The 18,944-nt window shown below is 38.2% G+C and overlaps 2 protein-coding genes and 1 pseudogene across 2 annotated transcripts; 2 read left to right on the plus strand and 1 right to left on the minus strand.

Annotated features, from left to right (window-relative positions):
• Positions 1 to 2,647: 2,647 nt before the first annotated feature.
• LOC148581764 (uncharacterized) lies at positions 2,648 to 3,876 on the plus strand (annotated as a pseudogene).
• Positions 3,877 to 11,254: 7,378 nt separating this feature from the next.
• On the minus strand, positions 11,255 to 13,143 carry LOC148581765 (AIG2-like (avirulence induced gene) family protein). The gene is made up of 5 exons (XM_088483204.1): positions 12,733 to 13,143; positions 12,586 to 12,658; positions 12,190 to 12,282; positions 11,874 to 11,957; positions 11,255 to 11,535 (listed from the first exon to the last, which is right to left on the minus strand). The coding sequence occupies exons 1-5, from the start codon at positions 12,855 to 12,857 to the stop codon at positions 11,383 to 11,385; spliced, it is 528 nt and encodes a 175-aa protein (XP_088339330.1). The 5' UTR covers positions 12,858 to 13,143; the 3' UTR covers positions 11,255 to 11,382.
• A 4,829-nt stretch (positions 13,144 to 17,972) lies between these two features.
• LOC107621062 (uncharacterized) lies at positions 17,973 to 18,944 on the plus strand. Its single transcript, XM_016323106.2, has one exon. It carries the CDS (start codon positions 17,973 to 17,975, stop codon positions 18,942 to 18,944), a length of 972 nt encoding a protein of 323 aa, XP_016178592.2.

The following is an 18,944-nucleotide window of genomic DNA, read 5'->3' on the forward strand; positions in this document are numbered from 1 at the left end:
GTCATGTATAAATTGTATATTAATATCGGAAGGTAAAGTATTAAATTGGTCTTCTACGTTTGGGGTAAATTTTATTTTAGTTCCCAACGTTTAAAGTGTCCTATTTACGTCTAAAATAGTTTTGATTTGCATCAATTAAGTCCTGCCGTTAAGTGGGACTGTGGGAGTCAAATAGTTAACGTCGTGTCCGACGTGGCAAAGGAGAGGGGGCAGGGGGTTAATAGACGTGTTTTGGTTCCCGCGTTTGCACAAAACACATACTTACCCTGACTCTTCTTCTTCTTGTAAAGCACGAAACGATCAAAGAAACCCACAAACCCTACCGATCGTCACTCAAGGGTTGCGATTCGCAGCTAGAGAGGTGACATTGTCCTTCAGTAACATTAAAGGTCTACAGAAGTTGGTTTGAAACCCTTCCTTTCCGGAAGAAGATCGTGTCAGGTATTCCTTTATCAAATCTCCTCAACCCATTTGGTTTTCATCTTAATGCACGTTGATATGAAATGATGTTGTCTGTGTGATTTTTTGTTTTATAGTTCCATATTCGTTTCTTGTTTTATTTTGGAAGTTTTTATTTTGCCCTAGTGATTGCATTTATGTATTTCTGTTGTTGTTGATCAATGTGAGAATTTTATGAAGTCTGTTATGTTTGTCTGATAGATTGTTAGGAGGATGAGTTATTTTAGTGTCAAGATACATCATGGGGGGAAGTTTGGGTTTGATGGTGAACCTTTACACTATGTGAGGGTGAGACTTCGATAGTGGACTACTGTGATGAAGATAGATGGAGTAGGTTTGAGGCAACAGAGATAGTGGTCGAACAGGGATATGTGGCAGAGAATATCGCTGCAATGTGGTATAAGTCTCTGAAAGATGAAACAGATGTAGGACTGAGGATGCTTCACACAGACAAGGATGCAATGGACAAGGCCAGAATTGGAATGAGGAACAACATGGTGGAGCTTTTTGTAGTTCACAAAGATAGTGCTACTGCTAGAAAAGGTTGTACAATTGAGAAAGTTCAAGATATAGATGGTGGTGAGGCTGCTGCACCCACTACAGGGACTGTTGGGCCTAGTCCAATTGTGCTGCACAAGGTCCAATCATCTGCTCAGGTCAAGGTGGGTAAGAATCCCAAGGTGGTGACAGAAGCCCAAACTGATATGTTGGAGGATGATGATGAAGAGAGGTCAGAGAGGTTAGATTTTTCAGGTGACGATGAATCTGAGGATGATGACTACCAGCCAGAGAATGATGATGCCACTGATAAGGGAGACAGTGATGAACAGTGGAGTCAAAACAGCTTTGGAGATAGTGCAATAGATGTAGCTTTTGATGACAGCGATGACGATTGGAATGCTGATGGGGGTTTGTATGATGTTGATATCACAACTATGAAAGATTCTCAAAAGATGAAACAGAGTGTTCTAACCGAGAGAGTACATGGAGAATTTAGTGCCAGTGTTAACAAGGGAAAGGAGCAAGTGGTGGCTGCTGGACTAAGGGATGAAGATGATGGGTATGAGAGTGAGGAGTTATGGGATGTCCCTGTAGGTGATGATGAAGGGGATCCCTTGTTGAGGAAGTACCCGTTGCACAAGAGTTTGAAGAATATGAAGGAGTATAAATGGGAGGTTGGGACAATGTATGTAGATAGGAATGCTTTTAAGGAATATGTAATTAGCTATGCTGTGCACAGTGACAGAGGAATATGGTTCTCAAAGTGTGATAGCCATAGGTGCAAAGCTATTTACCAAGAAGGTTGCAAGTGGTTTGCATACTGCCATAAGTTGAAGAGAGATGATACATGGCAATTGACTAGTTGTTATAAAAAATACACATGCAGTAAGGCAACCAAGATTAGTATCATGAGTTCTCAGTGGCTGAGTAAGGCTTTTATGAAGAAGATTTGTTAGAACCCTAAAATGAAGTTGAGAACCTTGATAAAGAAGGCTCATACCAAGTGAAATGTTGACATCACAAAGACCAAAGCTGCCAGAGTGAAGCAGCAAGCGTTGGATGAGATTAATGGTACTTATGGAGAGCAGTATAGGAGGATACATGACTATGGTATCGAGTTACTGAGGTCAAATCTGGGTAGCACTATTCGGATACAAGTGCAGAGACCTCCTGAATTTCAACTAGAGACACCAATCCCTGGTAAGGACTTGAGACCATGATTCGAGAGGATCTATATCTGCTTGGATGCTTGCAAACGGAGTTTCATGGTGTGCACACCCATGATCGGCCTTGATGGGGTCAACTTCTAACAGCCATTGGATGGGACCCCAATGATCAAATTTTACCAATTGCCTATGCTGTTGTTAAAGCGGAGACAAAAGACTCGTGGATGTGATTTTTGTTGAATCTGTGTGATGATTTGGGTGTTGAGAAGATCAGATAGTGTACATTCATGAGCGACCAACAAAAGGTAACCCTCAACTTAAGCAGTTTTGACCTGAAATTGTTTTATTGATTTTGTGTTTAATTCATGTTGTGCTATTATTGACTTGTGCTATTTTTAAATTCTGTTTTCAAGGGATTGATTCCTACCTTTGATGAGTTGCTACCTGGCATAGATCACATGTTTTGTGTCATGCACTTATATAGCAATTTCAGAAAAAGGTTTCCAGGTGTACAGCTGAAAATGATGATGTGAAAGGCTGCAAAGGCAACATATGTTCAGGAGTGGGAGAGAAGGATGAAGGAGATTCATCTGATTGATCAAGGAACTTATAATCATCTCATGGAGATCCCTACTAAGTATTGGAGCAAGTCCAGGTTTAGTTATTTTCCTAGAGTTGATACACTTGTAAACAACAAGTGTGAGTGTTTTAACTCTGTTATTGTAGAGGCTAGAGAGAAATCCATCATGTCTATGTTAGAAGATATTAGGGTTTATCTAATGAATAGGTGGGCTGACAATAGACAAAGTATAATTACATATGCTGAAAAATTTTTGCCAAAAATAAACAAGAAAATTGAAAGAGAGTTTGATAAGGGTGGAGAATGGTTGGCCATCTATGCGGGTAGGGACAAGTATGAGGTGTCCAGCAGCCAGGGTAATATAGACAAATTTATTGTGGACTTAAAGTTACATGAGTGCTCCTGTAGAAAGTTTCAACTAACAGGTTACCCTTGTGAGCATGCCATGAGTTGCATTAGAAAAATATGTTTAGATGTTAAGAACTATGTGAACAAGTGCTATAAGAAAGAGACATACGTGGATTGCTATCAACATGTAATCTACCCTGTGAATGGACCAAATCTGTAGGACCGGACTCAGAATGATGATGTGCTACCACCAGTGTTTAGGAAACCAATAGGGCACCCAAAATTAAGCAGGAACAAGGCTGGTGATGAGTCACGCAACAATGGACCACTATCTAAATTATCCAGGGCTGGACAACAACAAAAATGTTCCTACTGTTTTGCACTTGGTCACAATAAAAGAATTTGCCCTAGAAAACGCAAGGTGGAAGCCTCAGCAAAAAAGGTAAATTTGTTGATATCAATTTAGCCTACCCTTGTATGGATTTTTTATTACTAATTTGTTGAACAAACTCTGTTGATGTCACTGTTTATTGTTACTGGTTGTAGTAGAACGCTACTCCACAGGCCAAGAAGAGTGCTGGCACAACTAGGACTACAAACCCCAGCAAGAATGCAGCGAAGACAATAACAAAAGCAGCAACAAAACTTCAGCCAAAGAGGAAGAGCAATACACAAGTTGTAGGGACCCAACAGTCACAAACCTCCTCCAAGAGAGCTAAATGCAGCATTAGCGCCAGTCAGCCCCAGCCATCCACAACAACAGTTACTAGTCCATCAAGAAGGACCTTGAAGTACATGGCCAAAACACCATCTAGGGCCTGAAAAGCATTGGGATGAATTTATAGTAGATTTTAATGTTTTAGTTTATATTTTGTAATGAAAGTGGCAATGACCAAGGGCTGATGTTCCTGTAATACTTTAGACAGCCTACTTTAAGACTTCTAGTTTCATGTTGATATATTTTGTGTTATTTTTTTATGGTTATCTTTAAGACTTGTTTGGATATTGTAATGGTTAAGAGAATCAACTTTAAGACTTCTCCCTACTCAATGGTTAAAATGAAATTTCAAAAGTTAAGTTATATGAATTGGCAACTTTAGCCTTTTGTTTATCGGTTTATCAAACTGATTTAAACTGTTATAATGCCCAATAATGTATGTCAAAATACAGGAACACACAGTTTTCCATTTCACTTAATAATTGATAATGTTTACAGCACATACCTTTACACATAACTGTTCCAATTTGTTATCCCCTAAGACATTGCTATTAGGACTCTAACTGTATGTCAATTTTTTCATTCCACTCAACATTTGACATTCCTATCAAACTAGGAACAACAACAGCAAAACAAATAAAGATAATTGTTAGCCCCCTAAACTTCAATTAAATTGATCACAGAGCAGCAGCCTAGCCATTATCCATCCAAGAATGCCAACAGCAAGTGCCAATGCAAATTTTCTTTCAGCTTTCTGCAGGTTTTCCTTCAACACACTTGCTTTCTTCTTCAGTCTCTTGCCCTTCAGCCTGTGCTGAAGAAAAATAATCGCATTCTTCTCCGATCTGTTCTCAAAAAAAGCAAAAAGAGGACACCAAATAGTTCAAACCCTCCACACACTGGCACCTAATGCTATTTCGAAACAAGAGACTGCAAAGAGGAGACTCACCTGATAGTTGACGCATCCCCAGAATCTTCTTCCTGGGTTCTCCGCTGTAGATGATGTCCGCAACACTGGTCTCTCCCCACAGAAGCACGTCCTCCTTCTCCCACGAGTCTTGCTGCTGCTACGCGAACCTTGAGAAGACGACTAAGGAGCCATTCTCAGAAGACGAAGAACAACAATTTTGGGGGATTAGGGTTTACTAGATGATGTCCGCAACACTGGTCTGTCCCCACAGAAGCACGTCCTCCTTCTCCCACGAGTCTTGCTGCTGCTACGCGAACCTTGAGAAGACGACTAAGGAGCCATTCTCAGAAGACGAAGAACAACAATTTTGGGGGATTAGGGTTTACTTATTGGACCCGATTTTATTTTTCTTTTTTTTTTCCTTGCTTACAACGGTTAACTAAAGCCACTCCCTCTCGTTTGCTACGTCGGACACGATGTTAACTATTTGACTCTCACTTAACGGTAGGGTTAATTGATGCAAATCAAAACTATTTTGAACGTAAATAGGACACTTTAAACGTTGGGGACTAAAATAGAATTCACCCCAAACATAGGGGACCAATTTAATACTTTACCCATATCCGAATCAATAATTGATCTGCTCAAAATATTAGATTATTGGGTTATTGATTCAATTGTTGAATTACTAATTGAATTTAATGCATATATCTAATTATAATTAAATAATTATATAAAATTTTATTTTATTTTTTTGTAATATGTTTTTTTATGTTTTTGTTAATTAACTATTATTTTTATTTCAATAAAAAATGTTATGATTAATAAAAAAGTTTTTTATTTTTAAATATTTAATAAAATTTAGTACTTATTTTAATAGGTGTATAATTAAAAATATAGTTAATTTAAACAAGAATGAGTACAAAATTAAAATTAAATTAAATAAATAAAAAATAATTTACTTGAATATGTTGTATAAATATATACATTAATTAACATTGTAAATTCCAAGAAATAGCATGGTCTAGTACTCCAAAGCTAAGAGGTTGTAACCCATCGTTTTCATATTTTGCAATTTAACATCACAAAGTTATTCCTTCATTTAGTTTCATAATGCTTCAATACTGCACATCGGATCTAAAGAGAGAAAAAGGCCTTTACAAGGCTTGTGACAAGCATAATACGTGCATGCCAAGGAGAACACGAACGGGGAGCACTCACTCAAGGACAAGGCAGAAAAAATCGAAATTTTATGTGAAAAATTCCATAAAATCGATTGATTGCTCAAAGGGGTTGTGTTCCTATCAAGGTTGCAAAAATCGGATCGGTTATGGAATCGGTCAAGTAATTAGTTTAATAATTTAATGGTAATCGAAATTAAACCATAACTGAATCGGTTTAATTAAATATAAAGTAAAATTATAAAAAATTCAATGTATAATTTTAAATATTTAAATTTAATTATTTTTAAATTAATAAAATTCAAATTTTGATAATTTCACAAAATAAATTATCCATAATTTTTCATTAAAAGGTCATAAACAACTTCAAATATCAAAGTTTATAACTAAAAAAATCAAAACGCACATAAATAACAAACACAAAATATTTTACAATCAAAAGAAACAACATTAAACAAAGATAAATGTATATTGCGCCTTGTGATTTTTGTCATCCTTGACAGTGAAATATTCCCAAATCGGATTAGATTTTTTTTTAGAGAAACCTGTTTAAGATTCTTGAACAACATTTTATTGTGGTTGCTCATCATTTTTTGGTTGTTCCATCTAAATTAAAAATGATAGCAATCAAGAATCCAGCAATCCATAATGATCGGCCAGCAAATGACATGCCATTCATACGGCATTCAACATAATTAATTCAGCCATTCATCCGGTTAATTCACCAAAATTTAATATAGCAGAATTTAATATAACAAAATTGAACTTACATAGCAAAATTCAATATACCAAAATTTAAAATTCAAGAGTTCCAAAATTTAACTTATATCAAATTTATTCAGAATTAACAAAATAAAAAAAATTAAAAAAGCAGAGCAAGAACTCAGAAGAAGAAGAACTGAACTCTGCATCTGAAGTTCTAAACTCAAAACTATCCTAAATTTCTCAATGAATAAAAAATTAATTAAAAAATCCAAAAACACAAGAACTTATATCAAATTATTCAGAATTAACAAAATAAAAAATAAAAAAATAGAACAAGAACTCAAAAGAAGAAGAATAGAAGAATTCTGCATCTGAAGTTCTGAACTCAAATCTGCCCAAAATTCCTCAATGAATAAAAAATTAATTGAAAAATCCAAAAACACAAGAACTCAAGAATCCAGAACCCAATTCATACAGTTAATTCACCAAATAAACAAAATTAATTGAAAAACAAAAAGGTTAAAGTACTCACCGCGGGAGAGCACAGAAGGCCAGACCACGACGACTAGGTGCCCGACGACGACGTTAACAGGAGCCGCGACCAGGACCACAAGCCAACGACCAGACGACGCCAACTTCAAAAGATTCAGAGTTCAGGACAACCGTGCCTCTGACAGCTGCCTCGATCCGCGACGGTGACGCTTCGATCCGGCGTAGATTATGGCATTGACGGTGGCGTTTGTTGGAGGAAGGTCGAAGAGGAGGTGAGTGTCTTCAAAGTAGGAAATTAGGGTTGGAGGAAGGTGATAGTGCGATACTGATTCATCTTCAATTTACTTCAGCCTTTTCTTTTGTTTTTGAGTAGAAGACAAATAGGTCCCTGACCTTTTTGTCTGCGTATATTTTCGTCCTTGACCATTGAAAAATACTTTAAAATCCCTGACGTCCTTAAAAGTTAGACGGATCAGTCCCTCTGTTCAAATGCCTCCGTCAGTCCCAATAGAAAAGTCTAACGTGGCTCCCGTAATGCTTGTCACGCGTACGCGTGGGTCACGCGTACACGTCACCTGGCAAACTTCCCTCTCACGCGTACATGTCGCCATGAATTCAGCAAATCCTCATTTCTTCATGAATTCTCTACTTTGCATGCTTTTTTCCATTTCTTTCAAGTTATTCTTGCCTTCAAAACTTTAAATCACTCAAACAAACATATCAAGATATCGAATGGGAGAAAAGTAAATTAAATTTAGCCCTAACCCCATTACAACCCTTGAAAAGACCTCTTGATATATGTATCCATGCATTGAATATATGTTGATTAGTAGAAGAAGAGCAAGCCTTAGAAAGCAAGATTAGTAGAGAATTGAGAGAATCGACCCTCAAACACTAGAGAGATTAGAGTGCAAACACTTCCGGTGAGGGTTCAAGACTCAATCCCTTGTTCCTTGCTTTCACGAGCTTTCTTCTTACAAGTATATTTATACTTCATTTTGAGATTTGAATTAGTGGAATTCATAAATCATCATACTATCTTAGCCCTACTTGTTCATATATGTTCTTGGAGATTAATTCATTTTTAACCAAGTAGGTAGAAGCATTTTGCATATTAGTTGATGAACCACAAGAGTTTAGCACGGGGACATGCTAATGTTTAAGCGTGGAAAAGTTGATGAACCACAATTTTATGGTTTATATTGTATTAAATTTGGTGGATTTTATCAACTTTTTCCACATTTATTCACTAAAATAGTATAATTTTTTGAATTTCTCCCATTAGATGCCTTGATATGTTTGTTTGAGTGATTTACAGTTTTGAAGGCAAGAATGGCTTGAAAGAAATGGAAAAAAAGCATGCAAAGTGGAGAATTCATGAAGAAATGAGGATTTGCTTAATTCATGGTGACGCGTCACGTGTGTCACGCGTACACGTGACAAGCATTACGGGAGCCACGTCAGATTTTTCCGTTGGGTCTGACGGAGGCACTTGGACGGAGGGACTGATCCGTCCAACTTTTAAAAGTATTTTTCAATGGTTAGGGACAAAAATATCTGCGAAAAAAAGGTCAGGAACCTATTTTTCTTTTACTCTTTGTTTTTTTTCCTTCCCCAGCGTCAAAACGACACCGTTTGGTGGCTTGTGAGGAAAAACTGGTGCTTGTTAAAACCCGGCCGGTTCGGTCGGTTCGCCGGTTAACCAACGATTCGGTCGATTTTTTGTCCGATTTTTTACAGGCAGTTTTGGGGTGGACTGGATTGGTCAGATGACCGGTTTCAGGTAAACCCGGTTGAACCAACCGGCCTGGTTCGATTTTCAGAACCTTAGTTCCTGCACATCACGTGGGTTGCCAGCTCACTGTGTATCGGTCTAGTTTTTTGCGTGCAATTCATATCAAACAATAATGGAGCAAGGTGAAATCAGGTTTGTCTTGATTCGAACCTGGTTTTAACTAATGATCAGGTTTATTTTTGAGACCCTTACCCGACCCTAGACCCGATGAAATCATTCTACTTTCAGACCACACTAAAACTGGGTCTCGACTGAGTGAAATATGGGTCTTGATAAATTTTATGTCAAAAAATTATGATGCACTCATTTATAAAGAATAAAAAAAATACTTCTTACAGAAAAGTTGATAACCATATTTGAACTTGAATTTGTGCATAAATTCGAATTTCATATTTCTATGATCTATTTTCTAATTCAACAAATGTGATTAAAAATAAAACAATAAAACAATAAATTTATAATTAATATTACATAATATTAGAATTAATTTAAAATATATATACCTTTTTTAGTTCTCCTATGATACACATGGATCGGGTAAAGTCGGATTCGTCTTGATCCGGACCCGACTTTAAATAATGACCGGGTTTATTTTTGAGACCCTTACCTGGCCCTAAACCCGATGAAATCACACTAAATTAGTCCTAAAATATTCGAGATCAAGTTGGATTTTCAGACCGGATTAGATCATGTGCACCCCTATCAAACAGGCCACTTTTTAACAGGTTTGACCGATTTGTGATGATTCAAACAAAAAAATTAGTTCCAATGTTAAATCGAACCAACTAGATCCATTCAATCCGATTTTAATAATTATGATATTAATATATCTTGGCTTATGCTAAGTCTTGGTTTGGTAAAGTTTTTTGAAGAGGTGCTTGTGCTTTTTAAAAGCTCAAGCTCCTCATTTTGTATTTGGTAAATTAAAAAGATCATGTGCTTGTGCTTGCAGCTTTTAAAAGATCGGAGTACTTTTGAAAGCACCTAAGGTAGAGCTTTTCAAAGTTGGCTTGTGCTTTTCAAAATTTAAAAGTCTAATATAACCTTATATGTTAACTAATTTTCAAATTTAATGCTTGCATTTATGTCTATTATAGTATTTTTAAATTTTAAAAGTTATTTTACTAAACGCAATTGTTGTTGCTTGTATTTATTAAAAACTATTTTTAATTTAATTTACCAAACATAAATGCTACAAGTTTTAAAAAACTATCTTTTAAAAGTTAGCTTTTATAAGCTACTTCTGAAAAGTAAAAGCTTTACCAACCAAGCCTAAAACTAACCTGCAAATCAGCATTTTTTTTTTTTTGACATGGAACCAACACATTTATTAGCCTCCCTGTGAGTATGGCTAAAGCAATCAATCCGGCCGAGCTAGATTATTCGGTCACTAAAATCTAGCCATAGCCGATTGAATGAAATATTAGATTTGATAAAATACCTTTTTCTTTATGATTTTTTGATTTTTTCTGAATTAATTTAAACTGGGCCCTCCTAACCCAAGTCAATGGATCTTTTATCTTTTGGGTATGATAAACAAGAGTTACTCAATTTATCTTTTAAAATTTGAATTTAGACTTAAATTGATTCATAAAATTTTAATGGACTCAAATTAAATTTTTAAATTTATAATAGTAATTTGCACTAACGGCTGAGATGATCTTAGCTAATGGCTTGCTGATTTGACATTTGATATATTAACTTGTCACGGTAGATAAAACAAACATCATCACATTCAATCTTCGACGAAATAACGTCATTTCATACAAATGGAAGTTAAAATACATATAATTTTATGATCAATTTGAGTATTAATTCAATAAAATTAAGATTTTTTTTTCTTCAATTTTGTTAATTTAATTCAAAATAAATTTTTTCATGGAAAATTTTATTTTGTATGGCCAAAAACCTTTTTAAAAAAATTGAAAAAAACAAGTCTATATGTATTTCGATTTTTTTTACAAGCACCTTCTAAATGACAGACTATAAAAAGAAAGTTGTCATCCTTGATGTATTTGAGAAAAGATGCCGATTCCCGAAAATCCGAAATGTATATCCAGGTGGTATGTCCACTAAATTTATATCCAGATGGTATGTTCATATAATCTTGTTGGTTCAGTAAAAAAAGTTCTCTACTTTATGATGTCAGGATTAGGCTAAGATAATTGTGACATTTGTTGTCTACTTATATAATAGTATTTTCTACTTCCAAGATATAGCAGTATTTTCTACTTATATGTATAGGCATGACTTTCTACCGGGTAGTATCGTAAAAGTTTTACAAATACAAGCATATAATTAAATGAGACCGTAAAACAAATTTGCCTAACTGCAAGATAATTAAACTCTAAACATATTACTAAAACCTTGTTATTGTGATGGAACTGGAACCAAGATACCATAAATCATCAAATGAATGATTCCAAGAGTAACTAGTGATTGTTAGCACTTAGCAGTGACGGGTATTATTCTTATATGAACCATGAAACACACAGCACATATATTTTTAGAAACTGTGAATAACAAATCATGAGGATTGCTTATCATTTTCTTGCTTATAGAAAGATTCATAGGTTTGAACTCTTGTCTTTGATTCTTGCAACTCTGAGTCTTGCTCTGATTCACGCATGAAAGCATCGGTCATCTTGAGAAAATCATTCATGTGAACTTGTTTCCATTCCTTTCAGGTAAAAATCAGAGAGAAAATAAGAACTTGCTTAACACAGAGGGATGCATAAAAGGGGGATTTAAATCTTAATGTATAACTTAAAATAGACATCGAACTGAACAGTTATATCCAACAAAGGCTTAGATCTCGAAAATAGTAAGATGAACATATTTGAATATAATTTCATGCTTCCCTTTTCAGCTAGCTACTCATATAAAAAAACACGTTGAAATATAAAATATACATTGAAAATGAGTTAAACAACGCATTGTGGTTGATTTTTTTATGTGCACATAACATTTGTTAATCTGGAGCATGAAAAGCGAAAATAAGAAAGATAAAATGCATACCTCAAAATCCCACTCTCCATATAAATTTGGATCGTTTGGGTCACTCCAAACATAAGTGTGAACTTGTAACTTCTCAGAAGTGTCCTGCAGCACAATTGATTTCAGCATTTGTAGATTCTTTCTAGATTCCTCATGATCATACTATGTACTGTATACATTGACTCCGTGTAAAAATCATACTATTCATCTCATTTGGTCATGAAAATTTGAACTTGGAACATCAAATTATCTTCTGTACCATACAAGATTATGTAATTAAAGTTGAATGATACACATAGAGGCAAATAGAAATAGCAGAGATTGGAGTTGGACTCACCATCAATACAACCTCAGCATCACTTCTATTATATTCAACATCCTCGAATTCGTCTAAGATATCCAACTCCACTCCTGTGATCTCATGAAGGACCTGAGTGTTCAATAATAGAATTAAAAGAGGATTAGGTTGTGATCTTTTCAAAGAGCAAGAAAAAGAAAAGAGGAGTAAGGTAATGAATTAAGCATGCATATAGACCGAAGACAAAGGTTCAATTCACGCAAGAAACAGATTTTTCTAATTTCAAGGAGCTAAGGGGCAAATTGCTCAAATGATTTAGATTTATTCAACAACAGCATGGGAAAAAAATTACTACTGATGAACCTAAACAAGCTTAGAAATGAGAAATTAAGTAAAAGCAAAGGATCAACAACAATAAGATAATAAAGATAGTACCCTGCCAGTAACTTTCTTATTCTCCACAGGGAGAATAGCGGGATAAACGCGACCTTTGATTTTAAACCTGTGACTGAAATGGAAGAAAAAACAATCAAAAAGGAGAAATCAGAAATTCGAAAGTGAGAGAGAGAGAGAGAGACTGACTAGCCATGGAGAGTGGCAGGGGTTGAAGAAGGGACGCGATTCAAGAGGACACGAACAACCTCATCGGCTAAGAGGCTGCCATACACGAACACGTCGTGCCTCGCTCTCACCACAGAATTCGTCATTTTCTGCTGCTTCTTCTTCTCTCGCTCTCGCTCTTACTCCACTCTCTCTTCCTCTCCAACAAAATCGCTTCCTTATTATTTATATATAAACCAACTAATCATATCACTCCACTTAGCTCTGATTTTTTTACTAAACAGGTAAATAAGAATCTCATTTGTCTGATTGCACGTGTCGTATCTCTGTCACGTGCTTGTTCCTAATACCTTGCTTTAATTTTTCTACAAAATTTATCACTCAAATTTTGATCGGAGAATAAATTGGCTAATTTCTTTTGGAAAATTCTATGGTAATGGTGAGGTCACAAAATCAACATCGGTAGATGGCGTATTGTAAGACTGCCAAGTTAGTGAGTTTAGGGGGCGCATTGTAGGACTGCCAAATTCTATGGTTATTTTTTCGCTATTTGCATTATTATTAAGCAGGTATAATAATTAAGTTGTGCAATATAAGTGAATTGGGCTGCATATAAAGTTGTACGAGTTGGACTTCTTGTAAAAAGGATGAGAGATGAGTTGGATGTAGGACTGAAAGTGAGTCAAACCAGTTCATGAGCTAGCTCGAGTTCGACTCGTTAATAGCTCGATAAGTTAAGCTCGTGAGTTAGTGAGCCAAGTTTGAGCTTGGAATTGAGCTCATAAATTAAATGAGTCGAGCTTGAGCTTAGATAAGCTCAGCTTATTAGCTCGTGAGCTGACTCGATTATATATATATAATCATGAGACTTTTTTACTTAAATAAATTAAACAAGTTCTAAAATTACTCAAATCCCCTAAATCAATTTTTGATACGTAAATACCCTAATCCTAATATTATATAAATCATGCTAGGGGAATGTGGTTTATATAATATGTTAACCATTACCCAGGTGGTGGAAATCAGAGAACTAGGAGCACACAAAGCACTCCTGACGTTTGACAGTATTCTCAGTGCTGAAGAGGCTTACACGTTCGAATTGAACAACCTCCTCAAGTTCTTTCATAGGGTATGGAGATGGGATGAGGAGGAGCGAAGCGATACTCGAAGGATATGGTTAGAGTGTTTCGGTATTCCCTTGCATACATGGTCACCAGATACATTCAATTTGATAGGAAGCCAATGGGGAGAAGTCGTTGGATGTGACTAAGCCACGGAATCTTGCCGCTCCTTCAGCGTGGCGCGGGTACAAATTGACACTTGTTGTATGGACAGAATCAACGAGTGGATACACATCACAGTTGGAACTAGTGGGTTTGACGTCCTAGTTAAAGAGGCCAGCCACGAGAGCTTTGGAAGGGAGTTCCAGATTGAGGAAACAATTAAAACTTATTTTCCAGAAATATGTGAGTGTTCCGGTGCGCGCGGTGGTTTGGTTACCGGTGATCTGGCGGCTGAATTGGTGATGGCGACTCCAAGGGAGGAAGATTATGGAAAGGACAATTTGGTAATTCAAGAAGACATATTGAATGAATGGAATAATGGCAAATCAATTCATTTTCAAATTCAAAGAGTAACGGAAGGCATTATTTCAGATGGAATCGCTAATTTAAAGGAATATACTGATTTGGTTAATGATTCGGGTTCAGAACAAACGGTTAGCTGGGAATATGTTAATGGGCTGAAGGAAGGCTGTTTTTGTACAAATAAGGGAGTCCAAGCATGGGATGATGGTGGGGCCAAAAATAAGAATAAATATAGCAGATTGGAGGAAGTAAAAGTGGGCTGCCCCACCATAGGCCCAAATCAAACTGAACATGGCACATGCAGCCCATCTAATGCTCATATGCGGACTGCTGGGGAGCATGATTCAAATCAGGCGGGCCGAGTAGGGCTCCTTCCGGGTCGACGGTGTCCAGCAGGAAAGGAGAGCGTTGTGGCTGACGACCTGACGGCTATGGAGGCGCTGAACGTTGGCCGGTCCGGAGCGGCAGTTCCACGACGAGACAGACCCCACCTAGACGAGTACCACGATTCCATCGGGAGAGTTGAGGGGGATGCTGTGCTTGGGTCAGACTGCGATGCGGGCATCCATGGTCCACCTAGAGGCCTGTCAAGACGCCTTGGGATTCCGTCGCAGGGACTGAAGGGAGATGCTCCGTTCGGCTCAGGCGGGACTAGCAGAAACGCTGAGAAGGCTGGCTCGATGTCTGAGGGGGCTGATGCAATGGATGAAGAGAGAAGCCTGGCTCTTGCAATAGTGGATGAGGGCAGTAGCGCAACTGAAATTGTGGAAACAAACGAAGGGCAACATATATCCAAAATTAAAGAACAATTGGCTGAGAATAAGAAGGCGTGGGATTTAGCTGTTGAATCCGGAGCAGTACAGTACGACAAAGAAGACGACTTAATGAGGATATTACAAGAGCAAAATGAAGCGATAGCTGAGAAGAGGAGGCGAGCAAAACTGAAAGAGAAGGTGCGAAGAAGTAGACCGAAAAAGTTCAAACAGGTGTGTAACAATGTTTTAAAATGATTTTTAGCTCTTGGAATGTTAGGGGGTTGAGGGGGGTTGGAAAGTTGAGTATGATAAAAGAGCTAAAAAAAAAGCAAAAATTAAATATGTTAGGCTTAGTGGAAACAAAATTGCAAGTTGTAAATAAATTTGATGTTGTACGTATTTGGGGAAGTGATGCGGTGGGCTGGGAGTTTGTAGGATCGATAGGCACGTCTGGGGGTCTGTTATTAATGTGGGATGAGTTGCTTTTTAGAATGAATAACTGCTATAAAGGGGATAGATGGCTATGTGTTGAGGGAGTTTTATTGAAAAATGAGTTCCACTATGCTTTCTGTTTGGTTTATGGTCCTCATATGAGAGTTGAAAAATTTGCTGTTTGGGAGGAACTGAGCTATATAGCAGGGTTATGTCAAGTCCTGATATGCTACATGGGTGACTTCAATGAGGTGATACAGGTTGATGAAAGGAAAAATCAGGATAGATTATCAACGTCTGCAGAAGAATTCAAGAGTTGGATCCAAGATATGCAGTTAGTGGACTTACCGCTGAATGATCGTAAGTTTACATGGTATAGAGGTGGATCCTGTAGTCATATTGACAGAGTTCTATTGAGTGTAGAATGGACTGAGGAGTTCCCGGAGATTCGCTTAAAAGGTGGTCCGAGAGGCTTGTCAGATCATTGCCCAATAATAGTCGAAGTTACTAAGTATAGAGGTGGACCACGTCCGTTCCGGACTTTAGACTCATGGTTTACACATGAAGGTTTCCTAAGAATGGTCAGGGAGGAATGGCAGAATATTGGAGAGGGACAGTTCACAGATAAATTGAAGGCTCTTACGGTCCCTTTGGGAAAATGGCATAAAGAGAATTTTGGTGACTTGGAGAAGAAAATTCAGCGTTTTGAGGAGGAGATCAAGGTGGATGATCTGGTTGGAAATGGTGTCTATGACGGTACAATGGAGGCTAGAAGGAAGGCTCTAGTAAGTTGTTGCAAGCAGTGGTATGTGAGGAAAGAGGTACACTGGAAACAGATGTCGCGTTCTAGGCATGCGAAGGATATGGATAAAAACACACGGTACTTTCATAGCTTGGCGTCGGCAAGAAGAAGGAACAATAGGATTGATGCGCTGGTGATTAATGGAAGGTTGGTAAGAAATCAAGCCAGGATCAAGATTGCCATCAGGGACTTTTACAGAGAGTTGTACCACCAGGAGAGATCCCCGGTAATAGGGTTTAGGGACGGTCTGGTTAACCGGATTAACGAAGAAGAATCCAGTGCATTGGAGTGCATACCGTCATTGGTGGAGATTAGGGAGGCTGTTTGGGACTGTGAATCCTCTAAGGCTCCAGGTAGTGATGGGTATAATATGAACTTCATCAAAAAGTGCTGGGATGAGATCGGCACAGAGTTCTCGACAGCTGTTCTGGATTTCTTTCGGTCATCAAGGTTGCCGCCTGATTCCAATGTTACTTGGGTGGCTCTTGCTCCGAAGTTCACTGGAGCTAAGGAGATCAAAGACCTCAGGCCGATCAGCATGGTTGGCTGCATCTACAAAGTCATTTCAAAGGTGATGGTTAGAAGAATGAGATCAGTGATGCCAGGCTTAGTAGGAGAGACTCAAAGTGCATTTGTGAAAGGTCGAAAAATTCATGACGGGGCTCTGATTGCGTGTGAAACTGTGCAATGGCTGAAGACGAGGAAGAAGAAGGCGGCAATTATCAAATTAGATTTCCAGAAGGCTTATGATAGAGTGAAGTGGAACTTTGTGGATATTGTGCTGCAGAAGATGGGATTTGGTCGGAGATGGAGAGGGTGGATTAGGGAGTGTATCGGTTCAGCATCCATGGCAATTCTGATAAATGGTTCCCCTTCCAAACCTTTCAAGATGGAGAGAGGCTTGAGACAAGGTGACCCATTGTCCCCGTTCTTGTTTGTTCTGGTAGTGGAGGTCTTACACAGGATGATAGGGGAGGCAGTGAGAAACAGAAGAATCTCGCCGCTGCTGGTGGGAAAGGAAAACATAGAGTTATCACATCTTCAGTTCACAGACGACACTATTTTATTCTGCCCACCGGAGGAGGAGACCATTAGAAACTATGCCAGACTGTTAAGGTGCTTCGAGATTATGTCGGGGTTATCGATTAACTTTGATAAATCCATCTTAATCCCTATCAACTGTGAACAACATTGGACTGACAACATGTGTAGCTTTTTGGGGTGTAAAGAAGCGAACCTCCCAGTCCGATATCTTGGTATTCCTCTAGGAGCAAACCCAAGGGTGGTAAAGACATGGAAGCCGATAATTGACAAGGTTGAGAAAAAGCTCAGTTTGTGGAAGGCTAAGGTGCTGAATAAAGCAGGTAAGCTAGTCCTTATTAAGTCTGTATTGAATAGCTTGCCAGTGTACTATCTGAGCCTGTACAAGATGCCGAAGGCCATGGCAGAAAAGTTGATATCATTACAGAGAAGATTCTTATGGAGTAAGGAGGAAGGTAGGAACGGGATAGCACTAGTCAAGTGGGAAGTGGTTCAGGCCCCTAAAAAGGAGGGTGGCTTGGGGTAGGAGATGCAGTGATTAAAAATTCTGTCCTACTATTTAAGTGGTGGTGGCGATTTTCGAAGGAGGAGTGTCCTTTATGGAAGAAGGTTGTTTGCTCCTGTTACGACTTGAAGCCCAATATGATGTTATCTACTCAGCCAATGCCTACTAGAGGGGGACCATGGAAGGACATATGCCAGTTGCAGCTCAAGGATAGTAATGTAAGGGACAAGATGATTACTGGGTTGTCTATGGAGGTGGGTGATGGCAGGAGGACTCTTTTCTGGGAAGATGTTTGGTTACAAGGCGGTTCCCTCAAGTTGAGGTTTCCGAGACTTTTCTCTATTTCAAATCAGCAAGGATCTGTCATAGGGGAGTGCGGGTTTTGGGATGGGTTAGAGTGGGTATGGAACTTCCAGTGGAGGCGAGGCCTATATCAATGGGAGTTGGAATTATTGAATAGGTTACATGAGGCTTTAAGGCCTATAAATCTAGCAAGTGATAAGCAAGACAGACTTGTGTGGAAGTATGGCAAGGAAGAAATTTTTTCAACTAACTCTTTTGTGCAGGTGGTGCAATCAGAGACTATCCCAGAGGATATCACAAGCTTCAGCTTCACCAGAACCATTTGGAAAGGTTTGGCGCCACCACAAGTGGAGTTATTTATTTGGTTTGTTCTGATAGGTAGAGTAAATACTAAGGAAAGACTACACCGATTTGGAATACTTAGGCATGGGGACAATATATGTGTGTTTTGTAAAAGAGATGTGGAACATATTTACCACTTGTTCTTGGGGTGTGAGTTTACTTGGCAGGTATGGTGTCGATGGCTTTCTGATCTCGGAAGAGCGTGGTCTATTCCGGGCTCACTAAAGGAACATTTTAAGAGTTGGACAGGCGTCGTAAACAGAAATGAGGAGCGGAATCGGTGGCTGAGGTGCTTCTTTGCGGTCATTTGGAATATATGGCTTGAGAGGAACAGACGTATTTTTAATTCCAAAGAAGGTGGTTCAAAAGAGGTGTATCAGCAGTCCTTGACCAGTTATGGAGAGTGGAGTAGTAGGAACCTTGTTGTTGTTGATGGCAATGCCGGAGATGACGACAGGGGTAGTTGA

This window comes from Arachis ipaensis, chromosome B10, assembly GCF_059453495.1.
Source record: "Arachis ipaensis isolate K30076 ecotype BB chromosome B10, ASM5945349v1, whole genome shotgun sequence".
In the NCBI taxonomy this organism is placed as follows: Eukaryota; Viridiplantae; Streptophyta; class Magnoliopsida; order Fabales; family Fabaceae; genus Arachis; species Arachis ipaensis.